The sequence below is a fragment of the Paramacrobiotus metropolitanus genome, unplaced genomic scaffold (genome assembly GCF_019649055.1).
Source record: "Paramacrobiotus metropolitanus isolate TYO unplaced genomic scaffold, Prichtersi_v1.0 Parri_scaffold0000077, whole genome shotgun sequence".
Lineage (NCBI taxonomy): Eukaryota > Metazoa > Tardigrada > Eutardigrada > Parachela > Macrobiotidae > Paramacrobiotus > Paramacrobiotus metropolitanus.
In genome coordinates, this window is record NW_026570297.1 from 131,081 (window position 1) to 149,572 (window position 18,492).

Genomic DNA, 18,492 nt, shown 5'->3' on the forward strand with positions numbered 1-18,492 from the left:
AATGTCCATGTTAGACGTGTGTTTGGTATTTTGTTAATCCATTCTCTTTGATTTTTTCTGAGTTAAAATATGTTGATAAGCAACTAAAAAGGTGTAAAATATTTTGAACCACCACGTTCAAATTTTGCTACACCTTGGGCAGTGCAATCGGAGAGAAATATAATGGCACTAAACGGTAGTCTAGTGGCTAGTTCTTGGAATAGAGCGTTAGGCTTGGATAAAAACGGAACAGGACCGAGCGAAACTGCAGAAACCAATCCCGGGCTAAATGCGTATTTTGTGATCTACCCGGTTCTTTTGTTATGTTGCACGGTGGGAAGCGCTCTGATAATTGCAGCACAGTTGAGAGATCACAAAAGTCGTCTAACTTCGACGTCGGTGTATATCGTCTGCATTGGATTTGGGAATCTGTGCATATTGTGAGTCGAATGCAATTTGCTATTAGTTTTACTTTCACAATTTTTGAATGCTCCCGGAAAAGTAACGAAAAGAACTGAATTGGCTTACAATTATTACGATATTTAATTTGTGGTCATAGTACCTACAAGAAACAGCCTCGGCTTCGCCTCCGCGTTTCTTGTGATTCACGGCCACTTTATTTGATTTCGATTGAATATTTACTTATTAGTATAGTATCACATCTATATTTCGTGGCAATACGATCGGTACATCGCAATAGCGCAAAAACATGAGTTTTATGTAATAATTACAGATTCTCTCAGATCAGTATTAAATCTCTCCACTGGATCCATGGTTCTCTGAACTCCAGCCTGATGCTTCTAAGTATTGGCAGCTCGGTCACCCGCTCACCTTGCGGGCTCCGTACACGGGACATTACCGGTATCTCGGTCACCCGGTCACCTAATGAGCTCTGTCCACTAGAAAGGAGTGATATCTCGGTAACTAGCTCACCTAGTGGGTTCTGTGCACAGAACAGTAGTGGTAGCTCGGTCACTCGTTCACCTGGCGGACTGTCTGCACTGGACTGTTGTGGTAGCTCGGCCAATCGTTACACTGGACAGCAGCGCTAGCTCGGTCACTCGTTCACCTAACGGGCTCTGTGCATTGGACAGTAGTGGTAGCTCGGTCACTCGTTCACCTAACGGGCTCTGTGCATTGGACAGTAATGGTAGCTCGGTCACTCGTTCACCTAACGGGCTCTGTGCATTGGACAGTAATGGTAGCTCGGTCACTCGTTCACCTAACGGGCTCTGTGCATTGGACAGTAGTGGTAGCTCGGTCACTCGTTCACCTAACGGGCTCTGTGCATTGGACAGTAATGGTAGCTCGGTCACTCGTTCACCTAACGGGCTCTGTGCATTGGACAGTAGTGGTAGCTCGGTCACTCGTTCACCTAACGGGCTCTGTGCATTGGACAGTAGTGGTAGCTCGATCACTCGTTCACCTAACGGGCTCTGTGCATTGGACAGTAGTGGTAGCTCGATCACTCGGTCACCTAACGGGCTCTGTGCATTGGACAGTAGTGGTAGCTCGGTCACTTGTTCACCTAACGGGTTCCGTACACTGGAAAGCAGCGCTAGCTTGGTCATAGAAGCTAGCTAGCGTTAGCGTTAGCTTAGAAGAAGCAGGTGCGGCTTCGCCTCCGCGTTTCTTGTAATCCAGGGCCCGAATCAATGAATAGCTCGGTTACAAATTCACGTAGCGTTTTGAGCACTAGATAGTGCTGGTAGCTCGGTCACTCGCTATGTCAATTAGCGATTTTGCTCAATAGACAACAGTGGTAGCTCGGTAACTCACGCACTCAATTAGCGATTTCGCTCGCTGGTGAGTGAGGGTATCTCGGCCACTCACTCACCTTAAAACAATAAATGCGGCTCTTTGCTTTTAGCAATTGTTTAGAAGAGTGGTCCTGCCAAAATCAAACAGCCCGATGTTCGTGTGGTTTAGACCAACCATTATATTACAAATGTGCCGACAACGAAAATCGATAGGCTAACTTGTGATTACTTAATTTTGTGGTAGGTGCTGTACGAAAATAAGTTCAATTTATTCCGTTTAATTTGCGTAATTAATAATTTATGTTGCGTATTGTATCCAGGCAAGATTTTTCAAAGTTTCAAGGTCACCTTGAAACTGGGGGGATCGTTTGCGGCATCGTGCCGGCACGATTCTGATCGGACGTATTCAAAAACAAAAGTCATGTGACGCAGTTCTGGACCATGGCCGATGTAACTGTGGTGTCAGATTTTTTCAGAAGTTTTTGGTAGAGAGATCTCCAGGCTGTGGGGAGGCCGCGCGTAATATTGATCATTTTCTTAATGTTAATAGAAAACTCGCCACAGAATTGGCATATTAGAGTATTAAGTACATTCCTACATAAAAAGTATCGGATACAATGAAAATAATTCAGGTTATTTACACATGAAATGTTTGCAACTCAGATATAAGATTTCCTAATGGGTTTCTAAGCCGCTAATTTAGAGCCACAAGGTAACTGTTTCGGCATTTTGTCGTCAATGTAACGCATTATTTTGCAGGTGGTCAATAATGCCGGATTATCTTACAACGCTAGCCGACAATTATGCAAATACAGCCAATATTTCGGCTATAGACGGCAGTGTCGCCGATGACACACTTGTTGCGTACAAAGGATTTGGGGCGTTTTGGCAAGAAACCGCAAAAGAGTTCGTCGACTGGTGGGTTTATTTTCCGTACTGACCAATGCGAAAATTAAGTAATCTTTATTGCCCTGGCAGGACGGTTGTCGTATTCTCCATTGAACGTTTACTGGTTGCGGTACGTCCGTTGTCGGCTGCCCTAGCACGAACCGATGCTATTGCTTGGCGGAGAACACTGGCAAAAGAAGGTTGCATCTTCATCCTGGCCATGCTGTTTTCCTTGTCCTACCTGGTGACCTACTACTACTTTTACGCGTACTTCCGCGATTCTACACTGAACTACCAGGACTCGCTGACGCCCTCTTTAAGACGCTGGTACCATTGGCAGATCGGTGCCGAGGTACGTGCGCCGTACGACACATTTCTAAAAATATTACTTTTTATGAAACACATAGCAATATTTCAGAATGAAGTACGGTTTTAAGAAATACTTACCTTTACAAGAGAAAATACATACTTACAAATAAGCAGGAAAAGTGCATATTTTTTAGTACGAATAAATTATAGTACTCTGTACGTATTTTATCTTGCTAGGTACGCAAGTTATATTTCCAGGCAACTGTAAATACCAAAATAATTTATTTGCATTATTATAATAAATTTTCCGGTTGTCACAGACGGTGCTCTGTTTTGCGAAATGGATACTGCTTCTAATCTTTGACAGCGCTCTTGTGGTCGTTCTCTGGAAACATCGAGTAGCCATTAATGTCTCCGTGAAGATGAGCAAGCGGTGTTCGACGCGCAATGCCAACATCATCGTCCTGGCCAGTCTGACCGTATACACGTTGACGCAGCTACCGTATGTCATCCTGGAATGCCTAAAGATGGCCAGCCGGGAGCCATTTAACAGCTTGTCGTTGACCAATGAGCAATTGTCCCATGCCGGTTTGTTTGTGGGCATTCTGCAATGGAGTAATTATTCCGTGACATTTTTCGTCTACTTCCTGTCCAGTCCGAAATTTCGCCGGCAATGCCGCGTGCTGTGGGGCAGCGTAGCCGACCCGGCGCTGGAAGCCAAGAACTCACTGTCGCGATTATTCACGGTAAAATCAATGGCTTCCATTGTGTCCAAGAGCCTGAGCAACATCCCATCATGAAAAATGTACACCAAAAAATGTTACGTACTATGTATTTTACTGCTCAAATACGGGTAGCTTTTGAATGTAGGATCAGCAACCGGCAATTTTAGAATAAACTTACGAAAACTTTAAAAAATAACACTGGTGCAGTATTTCCGAATAAGAGGATCTTTACAACTTAGTAAATGCTTCATCCTCTGGCTTCTAAAAGCTGCGTTATCAACGTTTAATTCTGAGAATTTCCATGTTTATAGTTTATAGTAATAACAATTTCACTTCTTCTGGAGCGATAAGAAGGGATGTACAGAATACATTTCGATTTGTGCCAGCAGTTAGCAGTATCAGCTTCATTCGTGCATGGCTTCGTTTATGAATTTTCTTGATTGTTTTTCGACTTTGATTAAATCACATTTCGTTTTGCTCCATATTGTAAACCAATGTTTTAATCATTTGAAGCAATGATTAATTTTGATGTGACGATGAATTTGACGTGGAAAATCGAAGCCCGTAGGCTCATTGCAGCTGTGGCTAACCGTATAACAAATTCTGCTTGTTGTACTTATATGCTGTACAGTAGTTCATAACTGTGCTCTGTCACGTAAAAACAAGCGATGTGCATTGACTGAATGAGTCACACAAAATGGTGTCCGTGGGCACAATGACGCCAGCGAAAAGTCGTTCAAAGGAACTGGGAAGTTGGAATTTATGCTGCAGTGCAGTTAATGAGATTTTTCAACACTGACCGGCTATCTCGCACAGATTACTGTATTAACAAAACTTCTTTTCTTTAAAATTGGTGATTGTGCAACAGCTCAAAAGCGAAGCGTAAAAATGCTTGCAAAAGTTTCAGTGTTGCTCCTAACTTCCTACTCTAGGTATATCTTACAGCCATGAAATACGGTGATGAAGGAATATTTGGAAAGTTGCCCAAACGCTTTTGAAGGGAAATGGCAACCGGTTATAATTAATATAATTTATGTACTTCAGTTTTCCTGAGTTCGTTAAGTACTTGTTGAATGTCTTGTTAATTATCATTGCTTGTTGAATATTCCCACAAAACGCCCCAATCGGTCCCACCGGCTTCCAGCACAGCTATGGTTTAGCGTATTTCTGACTCGATGCATATGAGCCAATCTGAATTTTGAGTAATGCGCTTCTGCAGTGAGGGTAATCGGTTGGGTTGACGATTTGAATTTGAAGCTTATAAATTATGCAGCAAAAACTATAAATTAAGATTTACTGCTGAAAAAGTCTAAATATTAATAACTGGTCTGCGATCGGCACACAATTGCAAGCGTTTCACACGCCCGCAGGGCAATCGTGAAAAGCGAAGAAGCATATGGTAACATACCAAGGTCACGTGGAGAACGCGTATATGCCGAGACGGAATCTCGCGCTTACAACTACTATCGGACTCAACTGTCTGCTTAAATCCAAACTCTATCTCTTGACTTTTTTCACACTGACCCCATTCGGAAAAGTATAGGGTGCTCGTGATGATAGATGAAGAGCGATGGTATAACTAATATAACCTGTATTTGCAAAATAATATATCTGCATGCAAAATGCCGGACAATAAAAGTTGTGATTGGAGCGACGCTGTGGGTATAGACATCAACGGAACGGGAGTGAATGAAAATGTTGACAATAATTCGACCATCTATGTATACTTGGTACTTTATCCGTTTTTGTTGCTGCTCTGTACTGTGGGAAGTATTTTCATTATTGCTGCTCGATTAAAAGATGAGACTAGTCGCAAAACATCAACCTCGGTTTATATGATTTGTTCCGCATTTGGATGCTTGTGCATATTGTAAGTATGCAGGAAAACATAATTATAAGAATGACGTGTGCAGGAAAAAACTGTTAGACTGGTGAAAAAATCTGATTTGAACAAAAAAAGAAAAACATAATATTGAAAAACGTAATTGTTCTATCAGAAGAATTTACAATGAAACAGCTGCTCCAGCGTATTATTGTACAATCGTGTATAATTACCGTATTAACAAGCAGGTATATGAAATCTCTTTATCCATCCCACCGGTGGGTACCGGGCTGGTCCACATATTTTTTGTTGCCTTTTAAAGTGGTTACAACTTGCATTTGTAAAGATAAAGAACAGCATATTATACGTAAATCGAAAAATCTACGAAAAAAGACACAAGAGGCAAAATAAAAAATTCTGTTTAAATTACCACAATGGAAGTGAAACGTCTTTATTTTCAGAGGTTTACATAATTATGCTACGAGTGTAGCTGTTTATCTGGAAATTGGATTTATATAATTATGCTTTGTCAAAACATATTTTCTAATGCTAAAATTACGGCTGTAGGTGGTCCACATTACCGGAATACCTCACTCAAGTGATACTAAACGAATACCGAAATGGTACCAACTTTTCCGACGAAGTGGAAAATGTGATCGACCTGGCTTTGAATTATAAGGGATTTGGAGTTTTCTGGAACGAAGCGGCTATTGAATTCGTGGACTGGTATGCATGTATTAATAATAATGCTGATCTCTTTTAATTTTTTTATTATTCATTGTAGACATAAAATACAAAATTATTGTACATCATGAGCAAGGTGTTTAATGTCGCCCCCAGGCGTCTCTTTCGAACAACTTGTTCTCGTAGTCCGCTTACTGATCTGTTAAGCCAAGGTAGATCTGATTTGCGAATTGCGTATCAAAAGCTCAGAAATCTTGCTAAAGTTAAATTTTGTTTATGGAGCTTGACACTATTGTTTTATTGAGAAATGTTTAATTGCGCAAAAATTTGAGTATTTTCTTTCAACAATTCAAATTTAGTATTTTCTTTCTTTTCTTTGAGTATATTGAATTTAAATCTGGAATAAATAAAATATTTAGACGTAATACTAATATTACTGTGATTATATTACTGTTATTGTTACCGTGATTACTGTCACTATGAACCTGTAACGTCTGCTAAAATTCGGTGCTTTTATAGGACACTGATCGTGTTTTCAGTTGAACGTCTGTTGGTGACGACACAATCGTTATCCGTTGCGCGCGCTATGACAGATTCCTCTGCTTGGCGGCGCACGTTGCTGATCGAAGGCGTCCTGTTAATCCTGGCAGTATTATTTGCGGTATCGTATCTGCCGACGTATTACTACTGGCTGCCGTACTCCTCCAATTCCACCGAAGCCATGCAGGAAATTCTACCGCTGCCATTAGGAAGATGGCTTACGCTGCAGGGAACAGCCGAAGTTCGTGACCTTTTTTATACCAGTACTAAAACATAACTATTTGAACATGATTATTATTTTAACCATGTACAAATAGTTTTAGTATGGGTATTTACCGGCTTCGTTTGGTTAACTTTAAACTGTCTATGAAATTTCGCAGATGGGAATGTGGATCGCCAAATGGTTGCTACTGCTCATTCTCGACATAGCGTTGCTGTGTGTGGTAATTCGACATCGGCGCAATATAAAGACTACGATGATGTGCAGTATTAAGGAATCGTCGACGCGCACCTCGAATCTTATCCTGATGGCCAGTGTGGCCCTTTACATGGTCACCCAGTTGCCGAATGTTATCCTGCAGTGCATGCGCATCGCCAGTCGTCCTCCATTCTGTACACTGCATTTAACCAATACCCACGAGAGCCGTGCCAGGCCCATCGTCAGTATTCTCCATTTGAGTAATTACTCTGTCTCTTTCTTTGTCCTCTATGCGTCCAGCTCGAAGTTTCGGGAACAATGCCGCATGCTGCATACAAGAGTCGCTCGGACGATCCGGATGACCAATAGTAAAATTTTTACGAGTATGGAGACGCTCCGTTTAGCAGACAGTCCTAATCGCTCGCCAAGAAATTCAGCGGATAATTTAAAAGCAAACAGGGTTGTGGAGCGGTTTATATAGAAAAGCGAATGCCCGACGTTTTACTACATGTCCATATCCAAAGTTCCTTACCGATCTCATGCTGAAATAAAAGGCCAATATGGACCAGCTGCTGCACCTCGTGGACTATAATCGCAAGTAGCAGCTGATGGATTCCATCCTTTGGTTTATTTAAAATAAATCAAACTTTCTTGTTGTTCCTACTTAAGCAATCGTTTTAATTAGGTTAGTTCAATTTTGATTCTCTGTCGTACCCTATCAGTTGGTGGCTCCATGTTCACAAGAAACACATTTAGGTTCATGCAACATACAGTCTGTAGTTGTACTGAAACAGGAAACATTCAACTGGAAATACTAAATTTATAAAAAATTAATATGTTGTTGATTTGCCTTCCATTCCGGTCGCGACAAACTGGAGCTCAAGTGTTACCGTTTTGGTGTTGGTTGGTTTAGGATTTTCTGGGCATGCTATGCTGCAATGAGTTGAATGGCATTGCGGAATCCAGCTCCCGCATAGTCAGGCCATTTTAAATCAATAAAATTAATACGGAATCGCTCGTTCTCTCGGTGAAAGTAGAGTTGCAATTTTCTCCACAAGATATTCTGTAATCTTGCCGGGATAAAATGAGAAATTCAAAGGGTAAATAAATTATGGTGTTATGCATTCAATGCAGTTAGCCGCCGGCTTCCATTTCCGGGGAGCCCATACCGGTTATATGGCATTTGGTAATGTGATAATGATGTTCTACTTCCGTTTTAGTTAAAAGAGCGCTTTCATTACTATCCCACACTTACGAATTCCTTCTCTATACGGTTTGCACAGAAGAAGCATACAAATCTGCAAATTTTCAAAATTCATGACTATTTTTTTGCGGAGAATACTGGTCACCATACCACATACACAACAGCTTATACGTAATAATAAACAAATCCCTGGTACTTACCGGCGTGCCAGCGTATGCCATGAAATACAACGTCCTCAGCCACAGTTGAGCCGGCGGATTTTGCTGGTACCAACGGTCAAAGTAAGTCGGAATGAGAATCCTCGGTATAAAGCACACAATATACCACACGGACGACAAGAACATTATCCGCGCCATTACCAACCGTTTCTTGTACTGGTTAACGGACGGTACAGACCGCGGCTGCTCCTCATTCGGCGCAATGGTCCGTTGGGCTAGACAGCCTCGCATCCCAATGACCCCGGCTAAAACTGCGTACAGCATCAGCACACAGAACGCCGGCAGGACGCCGATAAATGCCACGAGGAACTGGTGCTGCCGCCGGCTGACCGCTGAGCGTCCCCGCAAACCACACAATCCCCACGGCTGAACATGATAGAACTCCATGGACCACGGATCAATAACGGGTACGGTGACGGCCGTGGTTACTATCCAGTTTAACAGACAAGTCGCCACGGCGACCGTTGTTTTCGACAAATAGCGCGCGTAAACGTGAGGGCAGATGATCGCCATAATGCGGTTGACGCAGAGGAGCAGCGTGGCATAATTGCCTCCGAAGATGCACAGCATGTTGATTACGAACATGGTGCGGCAGCCTTTGAGGGAGAGCTGCAAGGTAACAAATGTGTCAGTTACGATAAAAATGGGATGTAGGATGCCGGTCATGAAGAGCTCAATGGCGAGGAGGTGTAACGCCTGGAGGTGTGATCGCTTGCGTCGGATATCTGGCTGGACGATGATAGATAAAGCTATAAGGATGGTTACCAGAGCTTCGAAAAAGGAAACAGTCAAATTCACATAAAACCAGGCAGATAAGGTGCTACGGTAGGCGATCCGGGCGGGAAAGGGACTGTCAGATTCGTTTTGATTGCTATTCAGAGTGGTATTCATAGTGGTCAAAAACTCAAAGACGCGAGTAAATTCTCAACAGGTTCGTTATTTACAGTTTACGATAAAAAGCTGCACAGTCTTACATCCAATATTTCCAGCTAGGTAATCTGTTTGCAACCGGCTTTAAAGCTCGCATACAAAGTGCACACATTCTGCAGGAATGATGTTTCTTGATCATGTTAAAAAAAAAGTTGGGCTTTAGTTTTGCGCGCTGTGCCATAGGCTATCAAAACCACCAAAGGTCTGCCATAATACTGACACAGATTGCACCAAAAACGTCTGCTTTGTATATAATAGGCACTGGAAATGACCGCGTTAAATCGGAATGTTGAAACCGCTCAAATATTGGCAAATTCTAAATTCTATGGTACATTTAGAAAATTAATGGAAGAAAATCTGCATATTCATTAAGCTAAGTGGTGGTGGTCCAGCATGTACCCAAACAGGCTAATCCATGCTGTTGGCTTGGGAGCGAGATGTAATTAATATAGGATGTTACATTTTAATTAATGTGGTATGTCTCAAATAACAGTTGGATAACCATGGGATCTCCAGTGAGTCTTCTCTTGTGAATATGCCGCCTATTAATTTGTATACACGAGTACGTATGGAATTCCTGTCTTACACTCCGACTGTACATGTGATATCTAGTTGTCAATTTTTCGCGGAATACACTGCATTGATTGTAACGAAAAAGCCTAAGCCAACAGAGGAAAATGAATTACGTAATTCACTGATTGCATGCACTGTACAATACACGGTATGGTAAGCCTAAATCAAGTACGTGGGCGCAACATTCGAATGAAAGCCTAAAGCCGCCAGCAATCAAAATGTGGGGTACGAAGTATCCAGTGCCCTTAGTAATTATTAGGTATATCTGAATTCTAAGTTACGGTAGGTAATAAATTTTCCATTTCTGTGACTTTAATTAATGATTTTGAGTATCTGAAACGATAGCTCGGAAATTCCCAGTTCAAAGTCTAGAGCAGAAGTTCTATAAAATATTGATCAAGTTTCATCGAATCCCGAAAAAGACTGCATTGTATCGTTCCAGTGTTCTGGATCTTAGTTTGTTAATGTAACCGAATTTATAAATTTTTTTCTGTAGTTATCATAATATCCTTTTAGACAAATTAAAGCATTAGCAGTTTGGAGACCGTAGTAAACTTTAGTAGTTTTACACAGCCTACCGACTCTGTATGTTATATTCCATTATATTTTTATTCCATAATATTTTTATTTCGTAAAATGTGCATATCCCAATTGTTTTTGACCGTTTATATTAATTTTAATACTCCCAGTTAGACAGATTGACAAACTGTGATGTATCAGGCGTAGCGGCGTTGTAATACTTCAGAAATCAAGCAATTTCAATGTAACAGTTCACTAGGCACAAATTTGTGTTTCTTTCGTAATAGTGTTCGAAAACCAAAAACACTTTTCGGTTAGGAAAGACTGTATGAGACCGTCCGTCGTTCTTTGGGATTGTAATAATCGTAAACCACAATACTCTGGTCTTTAATGTCCGCTACCTTATAAATTCGGTACATAGTTATTTTGAAGCACGTTGGAGATTCTTCCAGCTGCAAAGCAAAAATAAGATTTGTAACTTCAACACAATGGTGATCAAGCTAGATACGAAACCGTGCCTAACAAGTAAAGATTTTGTCCACCCACCTGATCAAAGTACAGATTTAACTTGGTTTCCTTGTTTTCTATTTCGGTTTTGCGTAGAGTGCGAACACTCTTGACTAGTTTTCGAATTTCATCTTCATCAAACTGATAACCGGAAAGCGTATTTATTTCAATGACCGCCATGCTACTCTTGCCTTCACGAACGTATCTGCAAGAAAAGACATTAGTTTTGTGGATATAAAATTGAAAAAGCGCCTTACCTGCTACAAATAGACATGCGTAGATCGGCGTTAGAAGTCGTCTTGGTAACATCAAGGTCAAATGCAACATCTTCAGCCGGTTTGGCGACGTAATATGTCCAGCTTAAGTACGTTATCGCCAATCCTCTGCCTTGCGCTTTTAAAGTAACCGATTTTGGTTTATTTTGCAGCTCCACGGTCTGCAGGACAACCGAGGAATCTGGGGTAAGCGACACGTTCTTTTTATTTTGGTCGTAGTTAATGTCGATTTGCATGGATGGCGGATTAATGAATGCTTTGGCAAATTCCGCTAAAGCGGTTAGCCCGACAACGGTATCCTGTAACATACAATCGTATCCTGTAAACTGAACTTGTTAACGAACATAAAGAATTGATGACATTTCATAGTTGCTAATACATTAGAAGACAAATGCAACTCACAGATATTTAACTAATTAGATTGTTTATTGTTAAACTGCACTTTTAACAACTGGCTGTCCTCGTTACAATAGTAATCTTGTTGTCACCTGTGGACAGCATCTCATGGTTTTTGTGCTTGTTAATTGAACATGTATGGTGGAAGCTGCAGTTATCTACGTATAAAGGTCACTTTGCGTGCATCGCCTTTTGGTTTCGTACCTGTGTCGATACAAATCCACCTTCAGCGTTTTGCTTGGAGATTAACCAAGAGACAATGGGCAGAGAGGATGCGAACTTGTTATTAGCCAAGAACGCCAGGAGTGCATACGCCGTAGCTTCAACATCTTTGGCGTTTGTCGGATAGGAATGTTCAACGTCAGCCCCTTGATCGGAAAGAGACGCGACAGTCGCCCAGTAGGCGGCAGAAGTGTTTTTGATCATTTTCTGCTCGAGTAAATCCAGAGCTAACGCGCTTTTACCGCTCTTTGTTTTTGCCAGAGCGTATGCCGTGATAGCCAAAGTGTACGAATCGTTGGTCAGTGTTGGTAGCCTGGATTCCAAGAAAGCAGTAGCGTTGTCTTTCGAAGCCGCCAACTGATTCGTTGAATCGTTACCAGACTCTTGATATTGTAGAATCGATAAGAGAGTAAATGCCGTCAAAGCTACTCCCGCAGAAGCCCCACCTTGATGCTGTTTGTCTATGACCTTCCCTTTTTCCTCGAACGAACCGCCTTCCTTTTGCTGATGGATTAAAAAGCGTACCGCTGATTGTACAACATCGTCTTCGATGATGGGCACAAATTCCGTTGCTTCGGAAAATACTCGAGCAACATAAGCGGTGAGCCATGTCGAGCCAATCGGATCAGCTTTTCCCCAAGCACTGTAGGAATTATCAGTGTGACGGTAGGTTAATTCTCGTTGATATCCCAGCTGCATATTGGATACCAGTTTTGATCTCTGAGTTTCGGAAAGCTGATTCAGCTGTTTCAAGTATTTCGCAACAACCAAGTTCGGTGTGGTTATGGCCATGTTTTGTTCACCGCATCCGGTTGGCAGTCGGATCAGTTTGTCCAGGTTATTCATAGCAGCACCCAAAATATCGCCGACCACTTTGATTTCTACTTTATCTGACCCGGCGACTTTCCCAGCCGGATCCGAAGGCAGCGTCAGTGGCAGCTCCAGATTGGACGATTGACGGAGGTCAACAAAAACTGGTCGACTGTAATACTGCTTCACGCCTTCCGGTTTAACCGGAAGCGTTTTTTCCAGCTGATCCGCAGCGAATGCTGACCGAGCAGTCACTTTCAGCCTCAAATCGCCAATTTGTTGAGGGATTACGTTGAATGTGGCGGTCACTCCGTCGCCCGGTTTGGCAGTTATATTCTGTTTCAGCTCACTGGTTGTGTTGTCAGGATTACGGATCTGCAGCTGGACTGTAACTTCCTGTTGCTGTGACATGTAATTGAATACGAGGACTTCTGCCGTTAGGTTTTCATAGCGCACGATACTGAACGGGAGGTTGAGCACCACAAAAAAGGGTTGGAATACTTTGAGCTGCAGAAAATTTCCTCCATCAGTTAAGCATTTGACAGTACTAGTTACCTTGTCGTTTTGACGTAATAGTATCACAAGTACAACTACGCACCTTTGCCGGAATTTGGGTCAGCCCAAGCCCGCTTGTATTACTCAGACTGAAAGCTGTTATTTTCCAAGTGGTTACTGCATCTGGTACTTTGGATTGTATTTCTGCCGTACCATCCGCACTGCGAAATTTCAACAAGTTTCAGTTCTTAATGAAACCTTTTATTTCGTGCAAAGATTCCGGTTCCGTAAAAACAATGCGGTTAAGGTAACTTCAGTATTTTAATTTCCACCCTGTAATCATGGAATTATTCGCATGAACATACTTGGATGTTGCCGTTTCGAAAAGGAAACTCTGTCGAAAATCTTTTCGGTTTTTTGCTGGAGGTTGCAGGTTATTTGCAGAATCCTCATTTTTGGTAAACGATGATGGAAACCTTCCGGGAGATGCCCCACCAACAAAGTCTTCTACCAAAAGTGCAGTTAATAGTTTTCTGTGCTTACTATGAAAACGACTCTAGTCGTTTGATTAACTCACCAAACAAAGCATTGCTAAACATGGCCGAATAATAAATTTCTGGTCCTTCTCTTGATGAGGGGAAAACGTTGTTCGTCAAGATGAACAGATCAGATTCAGAGGGATTTTTCTAGTAGAACCAAGCGAGCGTGTTAGCTACACATTTCGGACAAAATGACAGAACCTTTACCTTGAAAATGTCGTCTACGGAATACGTATCTGATTGCTCTGGCTTGGGTTTTACGTTTCCAACGGCTTTATTTATCTGAAAGCACGATTTAATTCCGTAAGAAAACTGACAGCGGCAAATTTCTGCTGAGACCGTAAAACAAGTAATACCTACTAAATTTTGGTAACATGATATAGTTACAACGAACGGCGCCTTTCAACTTTTCAACTTTCAAATGCATACTCTTCGTTCTGTAATGCGGGTTACAAAGCTAAAGAGATGACATGTATCTACCTCTTCTGTTGAAATATCGTTGCCGGTTTTCAGCAACAGCAGACTTTCATCCACAGCCAAAAAGGCGACAAATGACGAAGGACTAGTCTTGGCTTTGAACACTGCCTCCTCATTGGGCTGAACGTACCCTAATCCGCTTTTGGCTTCGGCAGAGATATTGACCTGCACATTTACAATACCGTTAATTGGTTAAATTACCTTTAAGGCCTTTGGTGTCCCACCTCGTTTATGGTCGTCAGAGAGGATACAGATATGATAAAGATGTTCCCAACGAATTCACCGTCATCACGGACGTAATAAGCTATAAGACGCCCATTCGAACCAAAGAAATCCGAAAGCGGCACAGAAATCGATATAGATCGGCCCGGTTCTGAAGTTGAATTGGTCCACAGGAAACTAACGTTCGAGGTGGACTGCAGCTGAAAGTGGTCAGAAGACTTGTTGTAAAGCACATTGCCTGCTGTTCGAAAGTCTTAATAATATTATTAGCAACAAAAACGGACAATCAATCACAATATTAATAAAATCTTACGATAAGTTGTATTGTTTCGTTTGTTCTGGTTGTCATGTTGACTCCAAAAGTGACTGTTTTTCCCTTTCTCATATCAGGCGTTAGTGGCTTGATATCCAGAAAACTGCCGCTTGGAGATTCTCTTCCCATTGTCGTAAATGTTGTGCTGTCGTCCATATATTTTACTTTAACCTCAATTCGACGAGTATCATTTGTGATTGGAACTATCACATCGACAAGGCCATTTGGGGGAACTGGCAAAGTGAGAACTTCGTTGTACGGCTGATCGTCAGACCGTGGACGATTTAACTACGAGAAAAGATGCACAGTTTTCAGCGTGGGTGGATGTAAAGTAAGTACAGTGTAGGACAGAAAGGTCACTGCTTCGCGTTTACGTATAAGGCGCGAACAAAAGCTTTTCTGCTCGAATCCGAAGCTGGCGACTTCTGCGCACTAGATGTGCTGTTGCGCTCTGCGTATTGATTACTTGTTAACCTTCTGAACCGCCGACCAACTGGCCGATTTGTCTTACATCGTGCGCTAGCTAAATGTTGATAATTTATAATACTTACTAAAATAATTTAAAAGAATTTCTAATAATTTATACCCGTCTGAGTTTGGTATGAATCACGCGCGTGCCGCCCATCAAGTCCATACTGTTTGCCAGATCTAGCGAGCTGAAATTGCTGCGCAGATATATGCGCTTTGCTCGATGCTTATCCCGTTTGTCGTACAGTGTGTAACCGATTTTAATCGGCTTTGTGCTGGGAGAAAGCGGACGTCCATCGAGATCGCTGACCCGTGCACGGAAAGCATAGGGAAATCCCGGTATAAATGTGCCGGCATTGTCCAGTATTTCTACTTTGTACGCTCTTGTACGGATCGGAATGCTTGCGGTGACCACCTTGGATTGTCCAGTCAGTGTTTCCGTGAAATTAACACTGACCATTAGTTTGTCGTCGGAGTCGTAATCACCATAAGCATGAACGGCGTTAGTAATATTTAGAGTAACGACTGATCGTCCATTAAAATCCTGTGGAAGAGAAGTCTCACTGTTGTATTAATACAGATTATTTTTAGATTATTAACGTTTGGGCAAAATCGGTTTACCAAAATGTATGTTCTTAAAATAAACTCTTTAAGTTCTTCCATTACTCAACCGAAACTCTCTATCAGTACATAATGTTTCAGAGCAACAAAACTAACGTCCTCTTACGTTCACCGAAATATTCCTTCCAGTTGTTTTTTCGTAATATAGCCAGCTGCGCTTCCATACTGCATCGAGTTGACCTTTTACGGGCTCGCCAAAGGTATAACTGCAACAAGTTTAGAAGACTTTCAATAACCACCGGCTGACCGTTCAAAAGGGTGTTCAAGCGGATCTTGTTAATAATATTGCAGGACTGAAATGTATGTATAATCCCACATTGCATTCTTGCACTGTCTGAATATTTAGACAAGTAGACTTCCGCAACATATCAGCAAATGCAAAACCCAACTATTCCAACGTGAATTACAACTATGGGAAGCATTTAAAAATCTAACGTACTTGGCTTCGATGGAGAAGGTCAGCACCGTATCCGATGGTGTCACATACGTCGGAAGCGAAAGTATTTTAACATCGAATCTGGGCAAAACTGATAAAGATGAAACAGCTGATAGAGAAGATTAATAAAGTTAGGTGATGTGATTGCAAAACGCAGTTTACCGTATTCATCAACCGAAAACTGCTTCTTTCCAATAACGTTTTGGGAAACTGACGTGCGCGCTTCGATTGTCCACGAGCCCAATAGCGGTTCGGAGGAGAGCAGTAGATCTCCAGAAAAATATCCTGTCACTGTAAAGTGTAAACGCTTCGTGTTAAATTAAATAGGCAGTATAAGTTTAGAATATGCCGCGATGCATGGGTCATGGTAACGCATTACCAGCGGTGTCAGAAATATTGCTGTATTGCTTAACAATGTTGTTTTGGGGATCCTGCATAATAAATTTTACAGTTAATTCAGATCAAGCTGTTGAAACAGCTATCAAACTGTTGTCCCGCAGGGCACTGTTACCTACCAGTATCTGCACGGTTAAAGGTATTCGAACGGGGTGCAGTTGCCGATTGACAGTGACGATTCGGAAGCCTACCGTGTCTTTGGCTTTGTACAACGGCTGGTCGGTTTGAATAAAAGCTAACGGCTTGTCGTCCACTGGCGCCGGTTGGCGGACGCCGATTGACCACTCGTAAGATCGATAGAAAGTATCGGTCGAATCTGACCCGTTAATCGAAAGTCCTAAACGGTTTCCTGTATCTGGATACTGTGATAAATCAGGGATCTATCAAGGAAAAGACCGAAAACATCCAAGATTGCAGCGGTAATATCTTTATGTAATTATGTAATAACATGTTAATCAGCGCAATACGCTTGCGATGTTGATTCTGTTTTTTTGAACCGGCATATCTACTAACTAAGTTAAGAATGTCTACAATTTGTACTCACGTCAATTTCCAAACGTGTTAGTTGATTCAGTTTTAAGGTGAATGATTTGGGGAACATAAATTGGCCCGGATAGGAACCATTTCCCCATGCCCACTTGGGTGACTCGTAGGGACGAACCGTGACATCCACTTTAACGTCAGAAGTGGCATTTTCACACAGTATGGAAATTGGAAACGTGGTATTTGACTGTACACTTTTCGGACCAATAATCGTATAACGGATATAAGCATTTCCGTAGCCAGAACATATTGCCAATGTTAACAAAATTGTGCGATGCATTTTTTCCGTTTAACCCAAGAAAAACTGTCCACCGCGTTACGCGGATGTGTTACATATGAGACAAAAAACAGGTGCAGCCTGATGATTAACGACTTCTCGTTTTATTATTTGCACACAGGCCAAAACAGAGGTCTAAAAATTCGTTTTATAAGTCATTATTAACGTTCTCATGCATTTATACATTTACTTCGAGTTATGCCTTCGAGATACAAAGCTCGGAGAAATCACTGATTTATACAAGATGACTATCTAACAGATCAGGAAAACCGGTACCAATAATTGGTTTAGAACATTAGACGGAACTAGTTAATGCGCACGTGTCGACTTGTTGCTGTCTTTTGAAGAACAAAGCATCAGTTTCGGACTATCTGCTTTTGCATTTGGAACTCGTAAAACGCTTATTATTACGCATTCTCTATACGCAAGTGCAATCCACTACCAGCGGGATGCTAATATTAATATAAGCATACATGAAAACGGGCAACTACGAGTGAAAATTTCTGCTTAATGAAATATTTTGTTGAATTTTGAATCCGGATGCCCAACAATTTTGCTTATTGTAAAAGACATCTATCTGTACAGTAAAAAACATCTGTAATTGTTTTGTGAAACGATGGCGAAATTTCGCAGCTACCTGGAGCGCTGAAGTTCAACGCTTCAGGTCCCATCATAAGAATTGTAATAACAATGTTCGTGGGGATTCAGAGCTATTACGTAGATACATGTGGATGTACAATACTTCAGCATTATTGCATTCACTGCTCACCGTGCAGATACAATATTTCTACTGTTTGCATGAATTGTGCACACAGAGAGTACGAATAAGTATAAATAAATATACGTATAAATACGAGGGTACGTATAAATGATAGAAGTATACCGTACTACTGTACATAAACGTATTGTACATGTATATAGCGTAT

The 18,492-nt window shown here is 41.6% G+C and overlaps 2 protein-coding genes across 7 annotated transcripts; one reads left to right on the forward strand and one right to left on the reverse strand.

The window, feature by feature from the left end:
* Nucleotides 1–31: 31 nt before the first annotated feature.
* On the forward strand, nt 32–8,103 carry LOC129595401 (uncharacterized). 5 transcript variants are annotated; one of them, XM_055492400.1, is made up of 7 exons: nt 294–419; nt 713–899; nt 2,499–2,657; nt 2,718–2,979; nt 3,257–3,682; nt 6,051–6,209; nt 6,687–6,815. In XM_055492400.1, exons 3-6 carry the CDS (start codon nt 2,509–2,511, stop codon nt 6,159–6,161), a joined length of 948 nt encoding a protein of 315 aa, XP_055348375.1. In that variant the 5' UTR covers nt 294–419; nt 713–899; nt 2,499–2,508; the 3' UTR covers nt 6,162–6,209; nt 6,687–6,815. The 5 variants fall into 5 exon arrangements, 4 of the variants coding, with proteins under 4 accessions (XP_055348373.1, XP_055348372.1, XP_055348375.1 ...); XM_055492398.1 differs by lacking the exon at nt 713–899 and having other exon boundaries at nt 32–419; nt 6,707–6,834; XM_055492397.1 differs by lacking the exon at nt 713–899 and having other exon boundaries at nt 32–419.
* A 2,615-nt stretch (nt 8,104–10,718) lies between these two features.
* Nucleotides 10,719–18,485, reverse strand: LOC129595357 (CD109 antigen-like). 2 transcript variants are annotated; one of them, XM_055492344.1, is made up of 18 exons: nt 17,291–18,485; nt 16,866–17,126; nt 16,730–16,781; nt 16,513–16,641; nt 16,354–16,441; nt 16,021–16,120; nt 15,412–15,837; nt 14,826–15,113; nt 14,515–14,712; nt 14,294–14,455; nt 14,021–14,095; nt 13,852–13,960; nt 13,640–13,778; nt 13,378–13,495; nt 11,952–13,286; nt 11,334–11,650; nt 11,116–11,281; nt 10,719–11,021 (listed from the first exon to the last, which is right to left on the reverse strand). In XM_055492344.1, the coding sequence occupies exons 1-18, from the start codon at nt 17,567–17,569 to the stop codon at nt 10,884–10,886; spliced, it is 4,380 nt and encodes a 1,459-aa protein (XP_055348319.1). In that variant the 5' UTR covers nt 17,570–18,485; the 3' UTR covers nt 10,719–10,883. The 2 variants fall into 2 exon arrangements, with proteins under 2 accessions (XP_055348319.1, XP_055348318.1); XM_055492343.1 differs by having other exon boundaries at nt 13,640–13,781.
* Between the last annotated feature and the right edge of the window lie 7 nt (nt 18,486–18,492).

Excerpts from the sequence above, each read along its gene's own strand:
- LOC129595401 (XM_055492398.1), top strand. The coding sequence starts at position 163 with ATGGCACTAAACGGTAGTCTAGTGGCTAGTTCTTGGAATAGAGCGTTA. Across the intron at positions 420-2,498 it reads TTTGGGAATCTGTGCATATT|GTGGTCAATAATGCCGGATT; the intron begins GTGAGTCGAATG and ends ATTATTTTGCAG. Across the intron at positions 2,980-3,256 it reads ATTGGCAGATCGGTGCCGAG|ACGGTGCTCTGTTTTGCGAA; the intron begins GTACGTGCGCCG and ends CGGTTGTCACAG.
- LOC129595357 (XM_055492343.1), bottom strand. The coding sequence starts at position 17,569 with ATGCATCGCACAATTTTGTTAACATTGGCAATATGTTCTGGCTACGGA. Across the intron at positions 14,456-14,514 it reads CTCTGACGACCATAAACGAG|GTCAATATCTCTGCCGAAGC; the intron begins GTGGGACACCAA and ends GTAAATGTGCAG. Across the intron at positions 11,282-11,333 it reads CGCATGTCTATTTGTAGCAG|ATACGTTCGTGAAGGCAAGA; the intron begins GTAAGGCGCTTT and ends CTTTTCTTGCAG.